Raw genomic sequence first — 24,337 nt, 5'->3', positions numbered from 1 at the left:
CCGAAACAAGGTTATTAAGTGTTCCCGAATTCCAATCTGTTTAGAGCTATAATACTTTTAAAGAAAGGATACAAACTTTTACTGTAATTTTTTTTTAAAATTGGAAAAACTTGAGGCCGTACATAATAGATATATGTTGGTTGAACTTGATTCTTGGTGGGGTCTTTTGGCTTTTTAATGTCCGTTGTGGTCTCCTGATTCTACCTGGTCTTGGTCATTGGCAATGGCATGGTCGATTGCATCATGTCAGGGCTATCCTTTAAGCCAGTGTTTTCCGAACAGTGTGTCTCCAGCTGTTGCTAAATTGACTCCCAGCATGCCAGGAGTTGTAGTCTTGCAACAGCTAAAGGTCCCCAGTATGACTGCTTTGCTTGTGTATAATGGGGGTCCCACACGTTGATATAACATCAACCCAGGGTAGTGTTTTGCCCAACCAGATTGCCTCCAGCTGTTGCATAACTACAACTCCAAGTATGCTGGGGCATGTAGTTTTTCAACAGTTAGAGGCACCATGGTTGGGAAATGCAGATCTAGAAATGCCATTATTCAATATACAGTGTGTGTGTGTGTGTGTGTGTGTGTGTGTGTGTGTGTGTGTGTGTGTATATATATATATATATAATAAATAATTATAGAGTCCATTTAAACCATAACCGCCTGTATCAGTTTAGCCTTATCAGGGACTTCAATGGACCCTGGACCTAAACATTGTAAAATTGTTGCAATATAGAAATGGTTGTACATGAAGACAGGGTATACATATATATATGTGTATATATAAAAATAAGGTGCGGCCACAGAAGTCTTGCAGTGGTTTACCTCCCTTCTCCCCAATAAAAACACATGCACGCTCAACTAAAGAGTGTGGGGATCCGGATAGAGCGGATAGACTAGAGCAATGTAGATAAGGCTCCTCGGTCTACATTATTGTTTCCCAACCAGTGTGCCTCCAGGTGTTGCAAAACTACAACTCCTAGCCTGCCCGGACAGCTGTCCAGGAATGCTGGGAGTTGTAGTATTGCACTGTTCTACATTGAATAAAATAAAATAGATGATACCTTTTAGTTATAGACTCACTATTCACATCACATTTGGGGTATATGTTGGCAAAAAGGTATGATGACATAGACCACAGGGTACTCTAGGCAGGGCCATAGATGTGAAGGACAAACCACAGTCTTCTAGTGACAAAGTTTGGTCCATTTCCGGAACATAACGGGGGGAGATTTATCAAAAGCTGTGTAGGGGAAGAGTGGTGCAGTTGCCCATAGCAACCAATCAGATCACTTCTTTCACAGGCCTCTTTAAAAATGAAAGAAGCAATCTGGTTGCTATGGGCAACTACACCAATCTTTCTCTACACATGTTTTGACAAGTCTCCCCCCAACAATACTTTATATAACGCACACAGATTCCGTAGCGTTGTACACTCAAATTGGTCCCTGTGCACAATCTAGATTGGCCTATCAGTATGTTTTTTCGATTGTGGGAGGAAACCAGAGAACCCGCAGAAAACCCACACAAACAAGGGGAGAACATACAAACTCCTTAAGGCAAAGTTTCGGCTTGTTTTTTTTTCTGCCAGTTTTTGGATATCTGTCACTGCAGTTTTTGAGCCAAAGCCAGAAATGTATTCAAAAGGAATAGGACATATAAAGGAAAGACTTACACTTCTCCCTTTATGGATCCACTTCTGACTTTGGCTCAAAAACTGCAGTGGCAGATATCCAAAAACTGCCAGAAAAAAACCAAGTGGAAACTTAGCCTAATGATGTTGTCCTTGGTGGGAATTGAACCTTGGACCGCAGCACTGCAAGGACATGAACATTAGGCCACATGTTTGGTACCTACACAAAAATTAAAACCTCTGAGATGGTTTCACTGTAAATTTGGGAAATTTAACCAGATGAAGCCACTGGAAGGCTGAATTCCCTCCATTAAACTGCACGGGCCTGCATATGTCGGCATACCTGATGCATAATACAAACTTATGGCCTGAATGTTACATGGATGGATGGATTCTTAGATTATCTGTCAGGACCAGCAAATAAACTTTTGCCTAATCCAAAGATTGTGTTTAGTGTTAGGGTAAAATCTCATGAAAATCTATGGCTTCTTTACACAAGAATTAGAAAATTTGCAGCAAGCTTTCCTTTCCATATGGATTGTTTTCAGTAGACCTGAATGGGGTTTGGCAAAATACTGTAATTTGCAGAATGTACTCCATAAATATGACGCAGAAGCATACTACACAAAAATAAATAACCGGCGGCATCTCAACCCAGTGCAGATGTAAAGCCAAAAAAAAAACTAGTTCCTGAAAATAGTGACGTCACTATGGCAGGCACAGAGGACCAAAAAGCCTGCACGTTACAGAGCAAGCGTGCTCCTTCTTCAGTAAATCAGATGTAGCAGCCTCATATTGTTGTTAATGGGATTCCTCTGCACCATGCACACTCCTAAAATTGAAATTTCAGACTCCGAAGAAAGAACGAACGACTTCATTCTTTTGGCAGATCCGCTTCGAAATGCATTGCCGTCTATGGGGACAGCAATCCAGTCTGCGAGGTTTCCGGCCAGAGATTCCGTCTTGTGAGGTTGGCCTAAAAGTAAAGAGCTCATTCACATCTGCCTTAAAGGACAAGCATCATGAAAAAAAATTCTCCTATCCTCTGTCTGAAGTTTTTTTTTGGGGGGGGGGGGGGGGAGAGTGTCCGAGCGCTGGGGCACCCCGTGATCTCCTGTTTAGAGCCCTGGTTCTCCTTCACAGCGGCATATCACTCCCCCCTGCCTGAAGCTGGTGGCCACCATGCCCCCTCTATATAGTTCTATGGAAGAGCAGAAGATTGATGAACGGCTCTCCCATAGAGCTATGTGGAGGGGGCATGGCGGCCCCGCTTCGGGCGGGGTTGTGACGCGTCGCTGTGAAGGAGAGCCGGTGCTTTAAACAGGAGATTGCAGGGGGCCCCAGCCCTCGGATCCCCCTCGATCTAAATATTATTTTTCCATGATGCTTGTCCTTTTAAGCATGTTCGTTGTTCTGCTCTTTCATAAGAAGTAGAATGAAAATGACAGCAGTGTCGGATCTGTTGACTGTAAGGCTATGTTCACACAGTGGAATTCTGCGCGGACATTCCGCTGCAGCAGAGTCCCATTGTATTTAATGGGTTTCTGCTGCAATGTTCACATGGTGGAATTTCCGCAGCAGATGTTTCTGGCCAGAGACTTTGCAGTGTGAACCTAGCCTTAAGGAAGTCCATTTGATAACCAGTGTGGTGCTCTTCGCTTCATCGGACAAAATAGTGCTACATGCTGTAATGCTTTGGCTATAAAATACTGCATGAAGTCAGCCCGAAAATGGTTTTCTATAATGAGGCATAAATTGGCACTGTCACTTTAAAAAAAACTTTGACATGTTGTACAGCTAAAAGTTGTGATCAGTCTGAGTGTTGAGATCACGACCCATAGGTAGAACTAGTCGAGAGAAGAGGACTGTATTGGACAGCCACACTTTTTTTTTTTTTTTTTTTTCCTCCCTGCTCATTTTAACAATTGGTTGGGGTCTGAACACACAGACCCCGACCATTCGAAACTTTTAACATCAAATATGTCAAAAGTAAGTTGTCGTTTTTATTTTTTTTCAGCAAGGAGTACACTTTAATGCCTATATATTCGCATTTTGTGTTCCCCTGTAGGTATGGTTCATTGTGCCTTCTGTTCCTATAGTTATTTTTTCCTCTCCTTTGTCCTTGTGTTATACATTCCTGTGTATTTAAGTTTTAGCTAGAGAACAAATAGACTTTCTCCTCCTGTTGGCACAGCTGACAATCTGTCCCTGACCATCCCTGCACAGACCAGTGGAGGGGGATGGTGGGGCATGCTGGCTGGCCATTTTGTCTAAGAGTCTTGACCCTATGGCCTACGTCTTGTAGGAATGCGGTTATCTTGCCATTGCTGCCCCCCCTGGTTATTACAACATAGAGCGGAAACTAAAAAATCAGGATATAATAATGCGGATAATGGTACAAAAAATTGTGATGCTTTGAGACAAAAAAATACATAAAAACAATAAAAAAAAACTTGAAACAAGGCACCCCACCTACCCAAAGAGCATGCAAACTGAGGGGATGGAAATATTGTTGATAACAGGATGTTAACCCATGACGTTACAGGCTCGTAATGGACATACAATTCCTGGTACAGCAACATGAGGCATAAATGCATAAGCAGAAAAATCAAGTACATAATGGCCGATCAGGGAGAAAGAAAGATGTCCAGGAAGATAAGGGCCTAAATATCTGCCATGTACAGATCCTTACCCGAGGGGGGGGGGGGTGTACCTCAAAGCACATTTTGCTTCTACTGAGCTTCGTCAGAGGGCTAAGACGTTTATTTCTAATATGTATAGGGGCCTTGAGGCTCGAAGACAATGGCTGTCCAGGTTTGCTGGGAGTTGTAGTTTGGCAACAGGGGCCTGACATACTAGTACCAGCAGAGTGTAGCTTAGGAGCACATAGTGCTGAAGCCATGCTGGAAACATTGCTGCTGCGACAAAAGCCACTGCCAGTCATCACAAGTGAACACGAGAATACCATGGGGCCAGTGAAACAAGCATTCAACACCACAGTGTGTGTCTCCTATATTTCAGACTGGTCACATTGGCTTGACGTAACTAGATCTGGATGTCTGCACATTTTGGCAGGAGACTCAGCTACACGTATCTAGATGGGCCTGGTGGTTTAGGGCTCTTACAATACTTTTTTACGTTTTTATCTTTAAAAGTCAGTCTAGCTTATCGTGAGCATTTCTTTAGTTAGTTTTACCTTTCTTTCAAGACGGATAAGACGGAAACGTAATAATAATTTTTGTTTACTGGGATCTGGTCTCCGTTTGCTGGTGCAAGGTTTAATGATAAATAACACATCAGACAGACTGTTGAGACCCAATTACCTTCTAGCAGGCTATAACTACCCCCTCCCCCTTACTACAATAAATAATTAAATAATAAGTGACACAACAATTTAACTTTTTCATGGGTGGGGATCGGCCACAGCTTTATTTATCCAATTACTTTATATAAATAACAATTTAACAGTAACAAAGACACCGATTGGCTTCTTGCCAACCCGAGAGGTGCTGCCACACCGTCCTGACCGGGTTGACCCCGCTTTCACCGTCGTCTTACCGCCAAGCTGTGACTTACAATAAACAGAGATACAAAAAGGGAGGGCGGGCAAAACTCCGGGTCCTGGGTGGATTGAGGGGGGAAGGGAGACACCCCAGCTATAAATACCCACTAAGACTCCCTGCGATCTCCTTTATGGGCCTGGTCTTTCCCTGTGCATGGAGCGATGTATTGGCTTGTGCTCCATGCACTGTCTATGGGTCGGAAGAGATACCAGAGTACAGTACTTGTGTATCTGGGCCCCATTCAGCAGATCACAGGGGATTTCAGAGGTTGCCATTTATCCCCTTATCTGCAGTGTAAGTTTTAAAGTAGTGGAGTACCCCTTTAAATCACTCCCCACCTGTTAATCAAATCCACATCTTTCACTGTACAGTATTAGGGTACCTTCCTACAGGATCTGCTGCATATTTTCTGTAGCTGATTTTGATACCCATTAGAGTTAATGGGCAGCAAAATCAGCTGCACAAAATATGCAGCAGATACTGTACGTGTGAACGTAACGTTAAGCTGTATTGGCTGCACTGTATTAAGCTTTGCAGTGAAAGAATCAGACAGTGCAGCCGACCATAGAGTGAAGAGCAGTGCTGCACACTTCGCTGGCTTATATTTCGCCATTGCATCTGCATGATCCCCAACATATATTTTGCTTCTACTGAGCTTTGCCATGCCCCCTGATGAAGTACCGTAGGAACAAAATATGTTGGGATAGACATGTCCTAGGTGAGGGCCTGTACATGGCATGTATTTTGTGGCTCAATGTAGTTCTTCTTATTGTGGTCAACATTGATGCTTATTATTGCCTTTGCCTTTTTTGTTTTACTTTGCTGTACCAAGATGCATTTGTCTGAGCCAGTGATGGTACACTTCCCCATCACATTATTCTTATGATCCCCCATATGTTCTTTTTGTGTGTGATGTTTTGGTGCCTTTTATGTTGTTATTATTATTATATTTTTCTTCAATAAAGTGATATTCCTGTTTGGTATCTACCTCTGTGACAAGTGTTTTTGTTCGGAGTAATGTATTGATATAACACTGCACAGGCATTTATTTTTTTCAGAGGTAAAATATCCTAGAGACACGTCAAAAGTTTTGATCGGTCAGGGTCTGAGTGTGAAGACCCCAACCTATTGTTAAAACTAGCTGGGAGAAGAGCAAGCTAAGCGATACAAACTTACAATGTAAGTCTATGGGATTGTCTCAGTCAGCTGCACTTTTCTCCCCGCTCGATCTAACAATTGGTTGGGGTCTTAACACTCGGATCAAAACTTACTTTTTAAAAGGTATATGGGCTAAACCCATCCAGCTTGCCGCTAATGGCTACATTTGCAAAACAAACAGTTTTGCCTTATTTTGGCTTTTATTGTAATTTCTCCTTACACAATAATGTTTTATTTGGCAAGGCTATCACAGTGTAAATATGTGGTGTTACCAGAGGGTATGCTTTTAGTCTTTTATGCATTTTATAAAAAGCAAATACCATACAGGAAGTTGTTGACATAGGAAATAAGACGCCAGGCCTGCTTCCTTATCGGCTGAAGTTTTACGAGTTGCCTTAAGAGGGCAGTCTCATCAGAAGAAACAATTACAACATAGGGACAAGGAACAAAATACAGTACGTATTTTTCTACATACATTGTACTCATTCTACTTCTTCAGCAAAAAGTCATATGAAACACTGCAAACATACAAGTCAGTCGGCTGATAAAACCAATCCGGTTTATGGCACCAGTTACAGAGCACCAACTATATACACCGCAACAAGAGGAGCTGACAGGAGCCGGAATATCAGATATTCTGCCAGTCATAGGAAAAAAATATCTAAAATATACTTGGTTAGGAAACCTCCCAGGACAGACTCCTAAATAAAACAGCAGTCTGGGGTTTTGAGTTAGTTTACAATAGCAACTAGGTCAGTGTATCTCAACCAGGGTGCCTCCAGCTGTTGCAAAACTAAAACTCCCAGTATGCCTGGACAGTCGAAAGCTGTCCGGGCATGCTGAGAGTTGTAGTTTTGCAACAGCTGGAGGCAGATTGTTTGGGAAACACTGGCCTAGAGGGGGGTCTGCTTTCTGTGACCCCAGCAGATGTAGATCGCTAAAACGCTACCTGACACCTATGGCTAGACTTTTGTCCTTCCCAGACTTATCGAACGTTGTCATGTTCTTTGGTGGCACAAATGTATTTGCAATATCGCCCCTTGTCTTTTTGATGCACTTTTTGCAGTTCACCTTGGACCACCAGGTACTTGCCTTATGATCACCTTGCTTTTGTCGTATCTGGCGGGATTCCCTCTGTCTCTTCTCCACCCCCCAAACTTTTTTTTTCCCCCTCTTTCCTTACACTTCCATACTCCTTCTCTCCTGGGCTATGCCCTTCTGTTGTCTAGATGGTCGTACATTTCAATTGCTGCTTTTTGAGTGGTTAGACGGACCTGTTTTCCCATTATTGTACAGTCAGGTTTTTGTTATTGGGCTAGCCATTTTTCTTTGCTTGTTTTATTTCTTATGCCATTTTATTGCATTCTTGCTGTTTACATCTAGTTATATATGAATGTCATGGACACATGTCATGGACATACTTCCTTGATTGACAGCTGTGAGTGCAGGGCTCACAGGTGGAGGTAAAATCCTCCCACTGTCATCTTGTATCCTGCTACTGTCAGTGAGGACAAGCTTGGATCTGATGGGTACGCTTTAATAAACTTTCTTTTGAATTTGAAAAAAAAAGCAGGTCAGGTCCTGAACGAAGTCACTAGTGTCAGGCAATAGAATTTACTGGGGTCCGCTGCTCCTTTTTTTTTTAAAAGCAACCTGTAATCAATATCACCAACACTATCCTGTTAGTACAGGCTTGTAACGCGAATGACACTAATGATAATCATACCTACTGTTCCTCTTTCTGTACCCTTGGCTGTCCAAGCCTGCTGTTACATGCTAGAGACATACTAGTTGGGAAACAAAGACCCTCATTGGCATATCAAGTGCCGAAAGAGAATATGGCTAGTGAACAAAGGCCTAGAAATAAAATGTGCAGTCGCTCAACATGGATGATGGCCAAGAGAGCCCATAGGCTTCTCTAAAAAATAAAAAAAATAAAAATAAAAGTTTATCAATGTAACAAAAAACAGCAAAAATGCTTGTTTAGGCTCACTCTGCGCAGTGGAAAAAAAAACTGTGTATTCTGCACTGAGCATACATACAGGGCTAGCTGGCGGCAGCCCTGTTTGTTCAGTGAGGATTGGGGGCGGGCCTTGTGCATTGCAAGCCTGTGATGTGTGGACCAGCCCCCCCCCCCCCCCCCCCAAACCTCACTGAAAACATAGGGCTGCCACCGGCTAGCCCTGTATGCATGCTCAGTGCAGAATACGCAGCGTTTTTCCCACTGCGCAGCACATTTTGCGCAGCGTGAGCCTAAACAAGCATTTTTGGTGTTTTTTGTTTATTTTTTTAAGCCGTATAAAGAAGCCTGTGGGACAAACGTAAGAAGAAAACCCATCTGAGAACATGCAGTTAAAAGAAAAAAAGAAAACCCAAAAAAGAAAAAGTTGTGCATGAAGACTTTTCTATAGTATTAGTGTGTGTGTATTTTCTAGAAGGGCTCCTTGAAATGATTAAGCATCAGCATTGTGCTGCACCATGCTTTTTGAGGGGATGTCTGCTAATACCCAGAGGGAACCTCTTTTGTAAGGGCTCACATCCCCTGCACGGTGTCTGTTCTGATCCATCGGTGCCTTTTTATTTGGAATTTGTGAATCTATTCATCAGAATGAATGTCTTTATGTGACATATGGAAAGAGGTTGGACTGCTTGGAGATGAACTGCATCCTTTTATATTCCCATGAAAGGGAATATAAAAGCTTTACAGGGGCAGCAGGTGCTTGCAGTTTTTACTCTGTCCACAAGGAGGCACTGGTGACTTGTTGTTGTTGGTGTGTGTTTTTTTTTTTTTTTTTCTTCTTTAACCCCTTCCCGCAGAATGTCATATATAAACGCCGGGTTGTGCAGTGCGTTCGCGCATCCCGGCGTTTATAAATGACATGCAGTTAACCCGGCGATGCGCAGCATCGCACGGGTTAACTGGCAGAAGTCCCGCTGTTTCCAGCAGGGGACAACTTCTGCTTCACCCCCAGGACCATCAATTGATGGTCCTGGTCAGCGATCACTGTGATTGGTCCCTGTGGACCAATCACAGTGATCTAGGGTGAAAGTTCAGATCCCCCGCACTGCCCGCCCCTGGAAGTCGGGCAGAACGGGGGACGAAGGCTGCAGGGGCTCGCGGGGACCTGCGGCATTCGGGGGGAACACGTGGGGACCGGCGGACTTACCTGATCCAGCGGCGGGACCGAGGAGCAGCGCGGGACCGGCCACGTGGACGAGCAGCGACGGGTAAGTATGTGGTCCTCAGAGGCAGCAGTGAAGATCTTCACTGCTGCTTCTAGGAGTCTGAAAACTACAACTCCCAGCATGCCTAGACAGCCTTTGGCTGTCTGGGCATGCTGGGAGTTGTAGTTTTGCAACATCTGGAGGGCCTCAGTTTGGAGACCATTGTATAATGGTCTCCAATCTGTGCTCTTCCAGCTGTTGCAAAACTACAACTCCCAGCATGCACTGACTGTCCAGGCATGCTGGGAGTTTTAGTTAAGCAACATCTGGCCCTTCAGATGTTGCCGAACTACAACTCCCAGCATGCCCTTCAGCTGTCTGGGCATGCTGGGAGTTGTAGTTTTGCAACAGCTGGAGACACACTGGTTGGGAAACATTGTTTCTAACTCAGTGTTTCCTAACCTGTGTGCCTCCAGCTGTTGCAAAACTATAACTCCCAGCATGCACTAAAAGACCATGCATGCTGGGAGTTGTAGTTTTGCAACATCTGGAGGGCCCCAGTTTGGAGACCATTGTATAATGGTCTCCAATCTGTGCTCTTCCAGCTGTTGCAAAACTACAACTCCCAGTATGCACTGACTGTCCAGGCATGCTGGGAGTTTTAGTTCAGCAACATCTGGCCCTTCAGATGTTGCCGTACTACAACTCCCAGCATGCCCTTCAGCTGTCTGGGCATGCTGGGAGTTGTAGTTTTGCAACAACTGGAGACACACTGGTTGGGAAACATTGTCTGTTTCTAACTCGGTGTTTCCTAACCTTTGTGCCTCCAGCTGTTGCAAAACTATGACTCCCAGCATGCACTAACAGACCATGCATGCTGGGAGTTGTGGTTTTGCAACAGCTGATACAGGGTACATTCACATGGGCGAGGCTTTTACAGTGGGTTTCTCGCATCTTGAGATGCAGCAAATTTTGCGCTGGGAAACTCGCTGTAATCCCCCGCCCATGTGACTGTACCCTAAAAACACTACACTACCACAAAATAAAATAAAAAGTTAAAAACACTACATATACACATACCCCTACACAGCCCCCCTCCCCCAATAAGAACGTCCGGTACACCACTGTTTCCAAAGCAGAGCCTCCAGCTGTTGAAAAACAACAACTCCCAGTATTGTCGGACAGCCGTTGACTGTCCAGGCATGCTGGGAGTTTTGCAACAGCTGGAGGCACCCTGTTTGGGAATCACTGGCGTAGAATACCCCTATGTCCACCCCTATGCAAATCCCTAATTTAGGCCTCAAATGCACATGGCGCTCTCACTTTGGAGCCCTGTCGTATTTCAGGGCAACAGTTTAGGGCGACATATGGGGTATCGCTGTACTCGGGAGAAATTGCGTTACAAGGTTTGGGGGGCTTTTTCTTCTTTAACCCTTCATGAAAAGGAAATGTTGGGGTCTACACCAGAATGTTAGTGTAAAAATTTTTTATTTTTTACACTAACATGCTGATGTTGCCCTATACTTTACATTTTCACAAGAGGTAAAAGGGAAAAAAGCCCCCCAAAATTTGTAACGCAATTTCTCCTGACTACAGAGATACCCCATATGTGAGAGCAAAGTGCTCTGGGGGCGCACAACAAGGCCCAGAAGGGAGAGCGCACCATGTACATTTGAGGTGATTTGCACAGGGGTGGCTGATTGTTACAGCGGTTTTGACAAACGCAAAAAAACCAAAACCCCACATGTGACCCCATTTCGGAAACGACACCCCTCACGAAATGTCATGAGGGGTGCAGTGAGAATTTACCCCCCACAGGTGTCTGACGGATCTTTGGAACAGTGGTCCATGAAAATGAAAACTTGTACAGCCCACTGTTCCAAAGATCTGTCAGACACCAGTGGGGGGCAAATGCTCACTGTACCCCTTGTTACGTTCCTCAAGGGGTCTAGTTTCCAAAATGGTATGCCATGTGTGTTTTTTTTGCTGTTCTGGCACCTTAGGGGCTTCCTAAATGCGACATGCTCCCCGAGCAAAATTTGCTCTCAAAAAGCCAAATATGACTCCTTCTCTTCTGAGCATTGTAGTTCGCCCGCAGTGCACTTCAGGTCAACTTATGGGGTACCTCCATACTCAGAAGAGATGGGGTTACAAATTTTGGGGAGTATTTTCTGCTATTAACCCTTGCAAAAAGGTGAAATTAGGTGGGAAACACACATTTTAGTGGAAATTTTTATTTTTTTTTTACATATGCAAAAGTCATGAAACACCTGTGGGGTAATAAGGCTCACTTTATTCCTTATTACATTCCTCAAGGGGTCTAGTTTCCAAAATGGTATGCCATGTGGGTATTTTTTGCTGTTCTGGCACCATAGGGGCTTCCTAAATGCGACATGCCCCCCGAGCAAAATTTGCTCTCAAAAAGCCAAATATGACTCCTTCTCTTCTGAGCATTGTAGTTCACCCATAGTGCACTTCAGGTCAACTTATGGGGTACCTCCATACTCAGAAGAGAAGGGGTTACAAATATTGGGGGGTATTTCCTGCTATTAACCCTTGGAAAAATGTGAAATTTGGGGGGAAACACATTTTAGTGAAAAAAAAATTTTTTTTTTACATATGCAAAAGTCGTGAAACACCTGTGGGGTATTAAGGCTCACTTTATTCCTTGTTACGTACCTCAAGGGGTCTAGTTTCCAAAATGGTATGCCATGTGAGGGTTTTTTGCTGTTCTGGCACCATAAGGGCTTCCTAAATGCAACATGCCCCCCAAAAACCATTTCAGAAAAACGTACTCTCCAAAATCCCCTTATCGCTCTTTCCCTTCTGAGCCCTCTACTGCGCCCGCCGAACACTTTACATAGACATATGAGGTATGTGCTTACTCAAGAGAAATTGGGCTACAAATATAAGTATACATTTTCTCCTTTTACCCCTTGTAAAAATTTAAAAATTGGGTCTACAAGAACATGCGAGTGTAAAAAATGAAGATTGTGAATTTTCTCCTTCACTTTGCTTCTATTCCTGTGAAACACCTAAAGGGTTAAAATGATGACTGAATGTCATTTTGAATACTTTGGGGGGTGCAGTTTTTATAATGGGGTCTTTTGTGGGGTATTTCTAATAAGAAGACCCTTCAAATCCACTTCAAACCTGAACTGGTCCCTGAAAAATAGTGAGTTTGAAAATTTTGTGAAAAATTGGAAAATTGCTGCTGAACTTTGAAGCCCTCTGGTGTCTTCCAAAAGTAAAAACTCGTCACTTTTATGATGCAGACATAAAGTAGACATATTGTATATGTGAATAACATTTTTTTTTATTTGTAATATACATTTTCCTTACAAGCAGAGAGCTTCAAAGTTAGAAAAATGCAAAATTTTCAAATTTTTCATCAAATTTTAGGATTTTTCACAAGGAAAGGATGCAAGTTACCACAAAAATTTACCACCATGTTAAAGTAGAATATGTCACGAAAAAACAATCTTGGAATCAGAATGATAACTAAAAGCATTCCAGAGTTATTAATGTTTAAAGTGACAGTGGTCAGATGTGCAAAAAACGCTCTGGTCCTTAAGGCCAAAATGGGCTTGGTCCTGAAGGGGTTAAAGTTTTTATATTGTTATCTTGGCTTAATGGAGATTTCCGGGAGAGAAAAACTTATCTCCTATCCTAAGATCAGATCACGAGGCATCCAACCGCCAGACAGAACATTGTTGTGGATTCCTTTATAAAATATGATGTAGCACAATAGAGCAGTGTTTCTCAACCAGGGAGCTAGCTGTTTGGCATGCTGGGAGTTGTAGTTTTGTAACAGCTGAAGGCACCCTGGTTGGGAAATACTGCATTAGAGAAATGGTTGGGGGATGAGATGACTGTCCCCCCAACATATGCATTAGGGGAAAGGCTGTTTGGGCACGAATTGCAACATGTCCAAACCTTTTGATCTTCTATGACGTAAGCTCCCATTTAAGCCAGGTTCACCTTAGGCCCCTTTCACACTATAAAATTCATCCGTTTTAAAGATCGGTTTGATGTTCCGTTATGTAAACCCTGAAAATCGGCCATTAAACGAAAATCACATTGTAGTCTATGGGATTTTTACATTAGCAGTTTTAACCCGTTGTAGCTCGTTATTAATAACGGACGTTATTTTGTGACGGAACATAGTAACAGGAGAAATAGTGCATGCACTATTTCTTCCATTCATTCTCCCATCACAAAATAATATCTGTTGTTATTAATGGGCTATAACTGGCTAAAACAGATAATTAGAAAAATCCCATAGACTATAAAGGGATTTTCTAATGGCCGTATGGGATTTTGTAACGGCCATTTAACGGACGATTTTCAGGGTTTTCATAACGCAACATTTAACGGATCTTTAAAACGGATACATTTTATAGTGTGAAAGGGGTCTTAGCTTAATACTGCTGTATTATTACAATCAAGTCAGGACATAATATGGTCGTACTAAGCTAGTCTGAAGTGGGCCTTACTGTGAATATTAATAATATTATCCTATTGATCGAAATCTAACTGCTATCGCCACATCCCAATAACTACCAATGATTAAAGTTGAGCAAATCTAATCGTTTAACAATTCATTAAGGCTAGGTTCAGACTACGGAATTTCCGCCTGCAATTCCGCTTTGAAATTGCAGGCGGAAATTCCGCTTGCTAAAATGTACTGTATAGTGAATGGGTTTCCGTTCACAAAATCACACTTCGGAATTTGTGAAGCGGAATTTGTGAACGGAAAATCCGCTTGGAAATTTCCGCCTGAAGAATGGCGTTGCTCTTTCCTCAGGTGGAAATCCGCAGTCTATTGGAGACTGCATTGTCCGCGCGGTCCTAGCGCCGACTGATTCAGTCAGCGCTGGCCGCACTCGGCATCTCCGGGCGGAAATATTCTGCCCGGAGATTCCGTAGTCTGAACCTAGCCTAAGTCTTGTAAGAGTTGTTCTGATTCCCTGAAGAAGTCTGGAAGGAGACTGGGCTGTCTTATTCCAGACTCTGAGGAATGAATACAGCCATATTAAAGAGTAACTCTGATACTTTTATTAACATGATAAGGGAAAGGTGTCTGTTCGTGGCAGGTCCAACCACTGGGACCCCCGCAATCTCCAGCTCGGCATCCCGGTGTTTCGAAGATTTTTACTTATGTGGTGTCCCGGTACCGCATGCTATACGGTACCTGTATAGAGGTCCCCATGGCCAGAGTCCCTAGGACGTCGGGGTCCTTCTTATCTAGTCCACCCTTTGTCACCTCTCATCTAGGTATTAGTTATCTAGCAGTTTGCTCAGGATTTCTATAAATAGAGTTGTACAAATGTATATAAATGGTTAATTACCTGTAGGGAGCGTAGCAGGACCTGCGGTCACGTGGTCAGGTAAACTCTATGGTATTTGCTTAAGGACCTTTTGGAGGTCCCTGTGACGTATGTCCCTGTGAGTGACACTTACTCGGACCAATAGAAACGGCCCTGCCCATATAAGGGAGCGGCGGCCATTGTTAGCACTCTTGTTCCTGTGCTGCGTAGCAAGAAGCATCTCTTTTCTCATGGGCTGTTGACAGGAAAGGATCTGCGCTGCTGTCATTGGTGAGTTAGGCCCGAGCCTTGCGGCGACGGCTGATATCTTCTAAATTGTGAGTGTAATCAATCCCTAAACTCTGCAAGATCACCGGACCTCATCTATCCCCTAAATCCGGACGGATCTTCGCAAATTACCCAAAATTCAGAGACTTATATGAAACGTCAAGGTCCGCAACAACTGTCAGTCACTGAAGTGTATGGAGACTGTTACTGTTCATTGGATGTACCGCAAGCCTATAAGTAAAGTTTATCCAAGTTCAACTACCTTGTGGACCTTCAGTCATTTTATGCATGCACCTATCGTTACTGGGAAGGGCAGCGATAGGCCGGAGAATTACCTCAGCATACTAGCCCTCAGCCTGGCGTCAGGAACAATAGGGTTAACCTTAACCCCTTATATACTGAAGCAATACCCTAACTACACTACCCCTACCCCAGAGGCCTACCATACTTACAATACCAGCTCTCCTTGTGCACGGAGCGGTGGTTACTGTCTGCATGAGGAGAGCTGGGGTGCCGGGCAGAAGATTGTGGGGGGTCCCAGCAGTGTCATCAGACTCTCTTACCTAGCCTTCTACAAACAGAGCCATAGAAGAATTACTGTTGGTTTGATATTCAGGTGTTTTGGAAAGCTGTGTGTTATAATGGTGGTTGTACTGGTTAATATTCAGATATATGCCCTTAAGTTTTAGGGCCTTTTTGGAGTGGCCTACCCCATTCTCTAGATGAGTGGCCATCTTAAAGACTGGTTCTGAATTAATGAGCATTTACACAACTAAACTATCATGCGTCTCTTCTTCCATCACTGCACATTTCTTATTGGAGTACAATCACACGGGTGGGTTTGAAAATCTCTGTGCGGACATTCCAGAGACTGCGGTTATACATGGTTATGCATTCCTTGCGAAGTCTGCAGAAAGAATGAACAGGCTCATTCTTTCTGCGGATACGAAAACTGAATTTCAATGCCAGAAACACATGGCACGGAAATTCCGCCATGTGCAGAGTGCAGCAGAATCCCGGTGGAATTCCTCACGGAGATTCCGGATGTGTGAACATGGCCTTACTCACTAGTTTCCTGCAACAGAAAGTCCACAGCAGATTCCATTGAGGTCAATATATTCTGCTGCGGATTATTGGCTGCAGAGATTCCGCTGCGGGAAACTCAAACCCGCAGCAGGTAACTCGCCCATGTAAACGTACCCTAACACGGATAGCTGTGAATCTGACGACAAAGGATTTTTTTTTAGAAAATGCTAAAACCAGCTAATTCAGCTAATAAGTGTTTGCTTATTTGTCGGCTGATCGTGGGGTCTATTACATTGGGCAATATCTGCCTGTAAAGCCAGTAATTGCCCCGTGTTCGTTACACTGCCTTACCTTGTCTGTAATTTGCACCAAAAGTCTGATCCTGACATGGGAAAGCAGGAACAGATAATGCATTTCCATAAAGAACCTAATGCACTGTGCTTAAGTTTATTCTGCAGTTTATTCCTCACCATTCTAAAGGTATATTTAAATGGGCACTGTCAAATACAAGAACTTTTGATATGTTGTAAAGCATGTATAACCAATTGGTTTTGCAATTGCTTTCATTAGAAAATGTTCAGTATTTCATACTAAAAAAACAGTCAAACAACTGCCCCCCTGCCTGCTTGGACACATACTAGTCCTGTGTCCATGCATCATCACCTATGTCATGGACACACTTCCTTGATTGACAGCTGTGAGCGCAGGGCTCAGAGCTGGAGGAAAAATCCTCCCACTGTCAGCTTGTGTCCCGCTACTGTCAGTGAGTACAATCTGGGAGTTGTAGTTTTGGTAATGCTAGGGGAGATGTGAGCAGACAGTATACTGAGGGAGGGGGCGGAGACCTGCAGTGAGGCCACGCCCCCTCCCTTTGACAGGAATTCAGACTAGTGAGCTAAATTAAGTTTAATAAAAAAATAAAGGTGCTAGACACATAAAAATGTGATGTACATGGTCAGGATTAGGTACTGAGTGATATATATATTTTTTTTAAATTTTTGTTGGATCTGACTGGTACGCTTTAAACTTATAAAACTTATTCCCAATTCACAAGATAGGCGATGGGTATCTAGTCAGCGGTTGTACACATTGCCCCCACCACCACCACCCCTGCACTTACCTGAGTCTTACTGTGGAAAGGAGTGACAACCTGCAACCTGCTCCATTATCTATCAGATTACAGCATTCTACTATCAGTCTCAGCATTGTAGGTAATAATTGGAGTTGCACACCTCTGCTGTATTCCAATGGAAATCTTGGGTGAACATTCTGTAGATCATGGCTGGTACCGGCAGTCTGATTCCCTCCACATATCCTGTGGATAGGGGATAAGTATTATAAGTTGAAACACTACTTCAAAGGGCTACTCCGGTGGAAAACTTTTTTTTTTTTTTTTTTTTTTTTTTTATCAACTAGTGCCAGAAAGTTAAACAGATTTGTAAATGACTTTTATTAAAAAATCTTTACCCTTCCAGTACTTTTTAGCAGCTGTATGCTACAGAGGAAATTTTCTTTTTGAATTTCTTTTTTGTCTTTGTCCACAGTGCTGACACCTGATGCCTGTATCAGGAACTGTCCAGAGCAGGAGAAATCCCCATTGCAAACCTATGCTACTCTGGACAGTTCCTGACATGGACAGAGGTGTCAGCAGAGAGCACTGTGGATAAGACAAAAAAGAAATTCAAAAAATATCCACCAAAGTACCCGTTTAAGATGTCTACTGTATAGTTTAAAGGGGTTGTCAACTTCTATACCAGATGTAAGAAACGCATTTGGCTATGTATAGATGTATTACTCCTGCTGTGCCCTGTTTTCCAATATAGGTAAAAGGCTTGCCTACTTTCTCCCTGAACCTTTAGGGCAGTGTGGACAGCAAACCCAACCTTAAAAAAAAAAAGCCTTGTTTTAGGAGACTGGCTCTATTGTAAGTCTATGGGACCCGAGTCCTGCAACAAGTCAGATCAAGTGGCAAGTTAGGAAATAGGACACACATCTATACTCTTCTCCAGGTTTTATCTAAGTGTTGGATTGAAGTTTAGGCTTTGAGATCCTGATGGATCAAATGTTTTGACATGCCTGTATGACATGTCAAAAGTTTTTTTGTAAGTGACCATAGCTTTTTAAGAGAGGTCCAGCATCCTTTATAGGAATACACTGTGCAAAAGAAATAAGCACATGTGCAGTGGAGGATAGGGATATAATTCCAGCAGTCAGACCCCCACTGATCATGAAGGCTAAGATCCCGCTGTGTAAATGGAGATGGGAGAAGATGAGGACAAGGGACCCCTTTCTTGTCGTAGGGGCTCCCAGCCGTTTGACGCCCACCAATCTGATACATGTGGATCGGTGACACCTTGCTATCTAGAGATAACTCTAAAAGTTATCCCTTTACACAGGATAGGGTATTACTATCTGATTGTTGTGGGTCCAACCACTGGGACCCCCTCTAATCACGAGAATCGAGGTCTATTGCCCCCTAAGTGAGTGAAGCGTCAGTGCATATGCACATCCACTGCTCCATTCATTCTCTATAGGGCTTCTGAACCTAGAACTTGCTATATTGAGAAGCTTAATAGACAGCTCAGCTTTGTTGCCCATAGTAACCAGAGTTCAGTTTTAAAGGACAAGTATCACGTAAAAAAAAAAATAATAATTGCCGAAGGATAGGGGATAAGTTTTAGATCGCAGGAGGTCCGAGCGCTGGGGCCTCATGCGATCTCCTGTTTAAAGCCCCGGCTCTCCTTTACAGTGGCACGTCACGACCCTCTCCCACAGCGGGGACCACCACACCCCCTCTATATAGCTCTATGGGAGAGCCGTTCATCAATCTTCGGCTCTCCCATAGAAGTATATAAAGGGGGCATGGCAGCCCCCCGCTATGGGAAGGGGTTGTGACACGCCGCTGTAAAGGAGAGCCTGGGCCCTAAACAGGGGGGGTCTGACCTCTGACCTTATCCCCTTGTCATTTAATTTACCAGACTGCTCTGGTAAAACGAAAGCTGAGCTATGATTAGTTGCTATGATGAACTCATTGGTGGTCTGAGGCATGATGGGAGTTGTAGTTTTGTAAAAGCTAGGTCAGTTTTTCCCAACCAGTGTGCCTCCAGCTGTTGCAAAACTACAACTCAGCATGCTGGACAGCCAAAGGCTTTTTGGGCATGCTGGGAGTTGTAGTTTTACCACAGCTGGAGGCACACTGGTTGGGAACCACTGAGTTAGATAATAGCTGGAGAGTTAGTTTGTTGCCCATAGCGACCAATCTGTGCTCAGCTTTCATTTCTTAAACTACTCTAGTAAAACAAAAGTTGGGCCGCAGTCGGTTGCTATGGGTAACTTATTGGCTGTCAGCATAATAGGAGTTGTAGTTCTGCCACATTGTTTCCCAACCAGGGTGCCTCCAGCTGCTGTAAAACTACAACTCCTAGAATGGCCAGAGAGCCAAAGGGCTGGAAGTTGTAGTTTTGAAAGAGCTGGAGGCACCCTGGTTGGGAAACATTGCTCTAGAAAAACTAAAGCTGAGCTGTTATTGGTTGCTATGGGTAACTGGGTCTAGGGCATGATGGGAATTGTAGTTTTGTAGTAGCTAAAGAGTCACAGCTTGTTGTCCAGAGCAGCTAATGTGAACCATGGTTTGGTAAAATGAAAGCTGGGCTGAAGTGTGTTGCTTTGTGTAATTCCCTGGCTGTCTGGTGACAAGCATTGCGCTACTATTTTGTAAGTTTGGCTTTTGGTGGACTACACATGTCATTTATCTCATTGGGGGAGATACAACAAAGCCTGTGAAGAGAAAAAGTTGACCAGTTGCCCATAGCAACCAATCAGATCGCTTTCATTTTTTAAAAGGCCTCTGAAAAATTTAAGAAGCAATCTGATTGGTTGCTATGGGCAACTCAGCAACTTTTTTCCTGCACAGATTTTGATGAATCTCCCCCATTGTGTATATAAGCAGCTGCTAGTTTGGTTATACAGTACGTTTATTTGAAAAATCGAATGATAAAATACATTGAACCATAATTGGCTGCCTGGGGCATGATGGGAGTTATAGTTTTGTAATAGCTGGTGAGCCGCAGGTTGTTGCCTATAGCAACCACAGCTCCGCTTTCATTTCTTAGGGTAGGTTCAAGCTATGTTACTGCTCCTGTTAGTCGTATCTAGAGATGAGCGAACTTCCAGTAAATTCGATTTGTCACAAACTTCTCGGCTCGGCAGTTGATGCCTTATCCTGCATAAATTAGTTAAGCTTTCAGGTGCTCCGGTGGGCTGGAAAAGGTGGATACAGTCCTAGGAAAGAGTCTCCTAGGACTGTATCCACCTTTTCCAGCCCACGGGAGCACCTGAAAGCTGAACTAATTTATGCAGGATAAGTCATCAATTACTGCGCCGAGAAGTTTGTGACGAATCGAATTTACTGTAAGTTCGCTCATCTCTAGTCGTATCTGTCGTCATCCCGACGAAGGATGCCCACGTATACTGTTAATGGGAGCAGCAGACCCAATTGACTTCTATGGCCGAACGGATTCACCAGGTGAAGGAGACGTGCTATTTCAAAAGATCGCATTAGTGTCTGTTAACAATAGCGCATATATCCTGAACGGATTCACTGGGTGACTGTTCAGCCATAGAAATCAACGGGGTCCACTGCTCCCTTTACCGCTATGCGTTTTCGGTGAGATGCCGATGAATCCGACTAACTGGAGCACCGACTTAGTGTGAACTTACCCTTAAAATGCTCTAGTAAACTAACAGTTTAGTAGTTTTGTAGTAGCATTTGTAGCAAAAAGTCAACGGTAATCCAGCACTCGGAAAATAGCTCAGGCATTATTAAAAAAAGGACACGTGTTACAGGTTGTTGCCCATAGCAACCTGAGCTTAGACTTCATATCTTTACCTGCTCGAGTAAAAGTAAAAGCTGCACTCTGCGGGTAACTCACTGGCTGTCTAGGCATGATGGGAGTTGTAGTTTTGTTATAGCTGTAGAAAGGGTCTCCCAAACCAGGGTGCCTCCAGCTGTTGCAAGACTACAACTCTCAGCATGCCGGACAGCCAAGGGCTGTCCGGGCATGCTGGAAGTTGTAGTTTTGCAAAAGTTGGAGACACACTTGTTTGGAAACATTGGGGGAGATTTATCAAAACCTGAGCACAGGTAAAGTTGCCCATAGCAACCATCATTTTTCACAGGCCTTGTTAAGAATGGAATAAGTCATCTGGTTGCTATGGGCAACTCTGAATCTGCACAGGTTTTGATAAATCTCCATTGCTCTTAAAAGTGAATTGTTGCCCATAGCAACTGATCAGCGCTCTGCTTTTATTTTTTTAAGAGCTCTGGTTGCGGAGTCTGAGCATGATTGGAATTATAGTTTTGTAATAGCTGTTGTGCCACAGGTTGTTGCCCATAGCAACTTGAGCTCTTTCATATTGCCACCTGCTCTAGTAAACTAAAAGCTGTCTGGGCATGCTGGGGGTTGTAGTTATGCAACAACTTGGGGCACACTGGTTGGGAAACAGCTACAGTATCCTGTGCAAATTTGATGGTGCATGATTTGAAGCGGAGTTCGATCATTTTATTTTACATAGAAATCTGCAGAATAAAATCTGTGGCTTCAACTCCTGTGCATGAAATATGTGTGAATACACCCTTAGGGTACGTTCACACGTGCAGATTTTTAGCGGTTTTCCGCTGCGTATTAAACTGGGCGGGCTCTTCTCGGCTGTCCGCAGCAGATTTTCCGCAGCGGAATGTAGACTGCGGAAAATCCGCCTCAAGCCCCATTGAAGTCAGTAGGGACTGTGGCGGATTTTCCGCAGCGTAAATTCCCACGCGGAAAATCTACTGCGGACAGCCGAGAAGAGCCCGCCCACTTTCAAATACGCAGCGGAAAACCCGCGCGTGTGAATGTACCCTTAGGGTGCGTTCACACGCTAGTAACTAGCAGCGGATAACCCGCTGCGAGTTACGCTACCATTCATTTGAATGGGTTCACGGACAGTCCGCAAATCTGACATTATTGCAGACTTTCTGTGGACCCATTTAAATCAATGGTGGTATAACTCTCAGTGGAAAATCCGCTGCTAGTTACTAGCGTGTGAACGCACCCTTAGGGTCTATTCACACGTACAGTATTATGCGCAGGATTTCAAGCTGTGTTCAGTTTACATTGAAATCTGCAGCAGAAAATACTGTGCATCATATCTGCACAGAATACTGTACGTGTGAATAGACCATTGCAAAGTAAACTGTCATTGTGGCAAAAACTACAACTCCCAGCATGCCCAGACATCTATTGGTTGTCTGGATATGCTGAGAGTTGTAGTTTTGCAACAGCTGGAGGCACCCTGATTGGGAAACACTGCTTTAAAAATTAAACTGTCGTTGTTGCATAACTACAACTACAAGCATGCCTGGAAAGCCACCAAAATGGGAGTTTTAGTTTTGCAACAGCTGGAGGCACCCTGGTTGGAAATCCCTGCTCTAAAAAAAATAACTGTTTCCCATAGCAACTGATGAGTTTCGGTTTCATTTTTTCAAACTGCTGTGATTGGTTGCTACGGGCAACACAGGTGCGAGCAGCGTAGTGTCCCCCTCCATCCATCACAGTAGTATCCAGCAGGAGGCGCGCCCCCGCAGCCGCCTCCATGTGTGCGCGCTCCCGAGCTCTGCGGCTGGCCCGGGTCCCGGCGGACGCGCAGGCGCGCTATGCACTCTGGGAATGGCTGCGCAGCTCGGGTTGGCTGGGGGAGCAGACAGCGGAGTTTTAATGTCCGCCATGTTGGCCATGGCGTATTGAAGAGGGAGGGAGAAAGAAGAGACACCGGAGCGCGTAGAACCCCGCAAAATAACTCGCCGAACCGAGCTACGGACAACCCGGAGCACCGGGGACGGTGCCATTTTGATCACGGCGGCTGGTGGGAAGGTGGCGGCGGAGCACGGAGACCCCCATGAGAGCAGCGCGGCACGGGAGGATTTCCCCGCTCGTCGGTCGCATGGCTTTGTTGTGGTAGACAGAAAATGAGCAAATTGTCTTTCCGGGCTCGGGCGCTCGACGCGTCCAAACCGTTACCCGTCTTCCGCTGTGAGGATCTCCCGGACCTGCACGAATATGCCTCCATCAACCGGGCCGTGCCCCAGATGCCCACGGGCATGGAGAAGGAAGAGGAGTCGGTAATAATTCTCGTTTTCTTTACTGCCATAACCCCCCGCTTATCGGCTCTGCGCAAGCTTACACAAAATGGCCGCCATTTTCTCCTCACGGCCGCCGAGGCGGAGGAGGGAGGGGGGTGGAGGAGGTGGCGCAGTTTCCCGCTCTCCTCGAGCCCCCTGTCCCGTCAGCCTCCCCGGGTTAGGTAGCTCGCCTCCCCTGCATCCCGTACGTGGCTTTATTTGTGGGGGCCGCGGGGATATCGGGGGTGAATTCCGAGGCTAAAGGCACAAAGGCGGTCACGTGACGGGGCCGCGGTCCGCCATTTTGTTGTGCGCTGTGTGGTGGTGGTTCCTGTCTTTGGGCTGGGCCTGTGTGTGTTTTGTGTAGGGCGTGCAGTGACGCGGGCTGGCCGCCTGTGGGAGCCCGAGGACGCGCTGTGCCGCTCACCTTGTGGGATTTGTTTGTGTACATCCAGGCTTGACAGCTGAGGCCTGGCCGCCTCCTCCTGGGGGATTCAGTTTGCATTCGATTATTGTTGGAATTTTTATTCGTTTTAGATTGTATAGGTTTACAGAATGATGGTAATTGGGTGTTGGATTTAATGTTTTATTTGCAGGTGCATATATTGGGAATTCTACATAATAGTAATAGTTGATGCTGCCTGACACATGTATGGGTGATTTATATATTGGTGTTCCTTAACCTGGGGCTTCCCATGAGCCGCAAAACTACAACTCCCATTGTGCCCTGACAGTGTTCCTAAACCTGTTGTTGCAAAAAAATAAATAAATAAATACTCAGCAACAGTTGAAAAACTCCAACTCCCATCATGCTGTGACAGCGTATTAGTGTTTCCCAATCAGGGTGCCTCCAGCTGTTGCAAAACTACAACTCCCAGCATGCCCGGAAAGCCTTCAGCCAACATGCTGTGACAGCGTATTAGTGTTACTCAACCAGGGTGCCTCCAGCAGTTGCAAAACTACAACTCCCAGCTGGAGGCACTCGTGCTCGGAAACACTGGCGTATTATATGGTGTGTGTGTATGTATATGTGTGTATATAT

At 44.5% G+C, this 24,337-nt stretch overlaps 1 protein-coding gene and 1 long non-coding RNA gene across 4 annotated transcripts in view; one reads left to right on the top strand and one right to left on the bottom strand.

The window, feature by feature from the left end:
* Positions 1 to 24,337, top strand: part of EPC1 (enhancer of polycomb homolog 1) — a 108,130-nt gene that overhangs the window by 2,630 nt on the left and 81,163 nt on the right. Inside the window, exon 1 of one of the 3 annotated variants that reach the window (XM_056519450.1) lies at positions 22,758 to 23,295. The exons of the other annotated variants lie outside the window; for them this stretch is intronic. Coding sequence (XP_056375425.1) covers positions 23,143 to 23,295 — 153 coding nt within the window. The 5' untranslated portion in view covers positions 22,758 to 23,142. Of the gene's footprint in view, positions 1 to 22,757; positions 23,296 to 24,337 lie in introns of those variants that run through there. 3 annotated transcript variants of the gene reach the window in all.
* Positions 1,903 to 23,471, bottom strand: LOC130273139 (uncharacterized). The gene is made up of 3 exons (XR_008843882.1): positions 23,358 to 23,471; positions 17,257 to 17,451; positions 1,903 to 2,603 (listed from the first exon to the last, which is right to left on the bottom strand). It is a non-coding gene; the product is annotated as an uncharacterized LOC130273139 (long non-coding RNA).

The sequence above is a fragment of the Hyla sarda genome, chromosome 5 (genome assembly GCF_029499605.1).
Source record: "Hyla sarda isolate aHylSar1 chromosome 5, aHylSar1.hap1, whole genome shotgun sequence".
In the NCBI taxonomy this organism is placed as follows: domain Eukaryota; kingdom Metazoa; phylum Chordata; class Amphibia; order Anura; family Hylidae; genus Hyla; species Hyla sarda.
The sequence above is the reverse complement of the archived record's forward strand: the minus strand, read 5'-3'. Positions and strand labels throughout refer to the sequence as shown.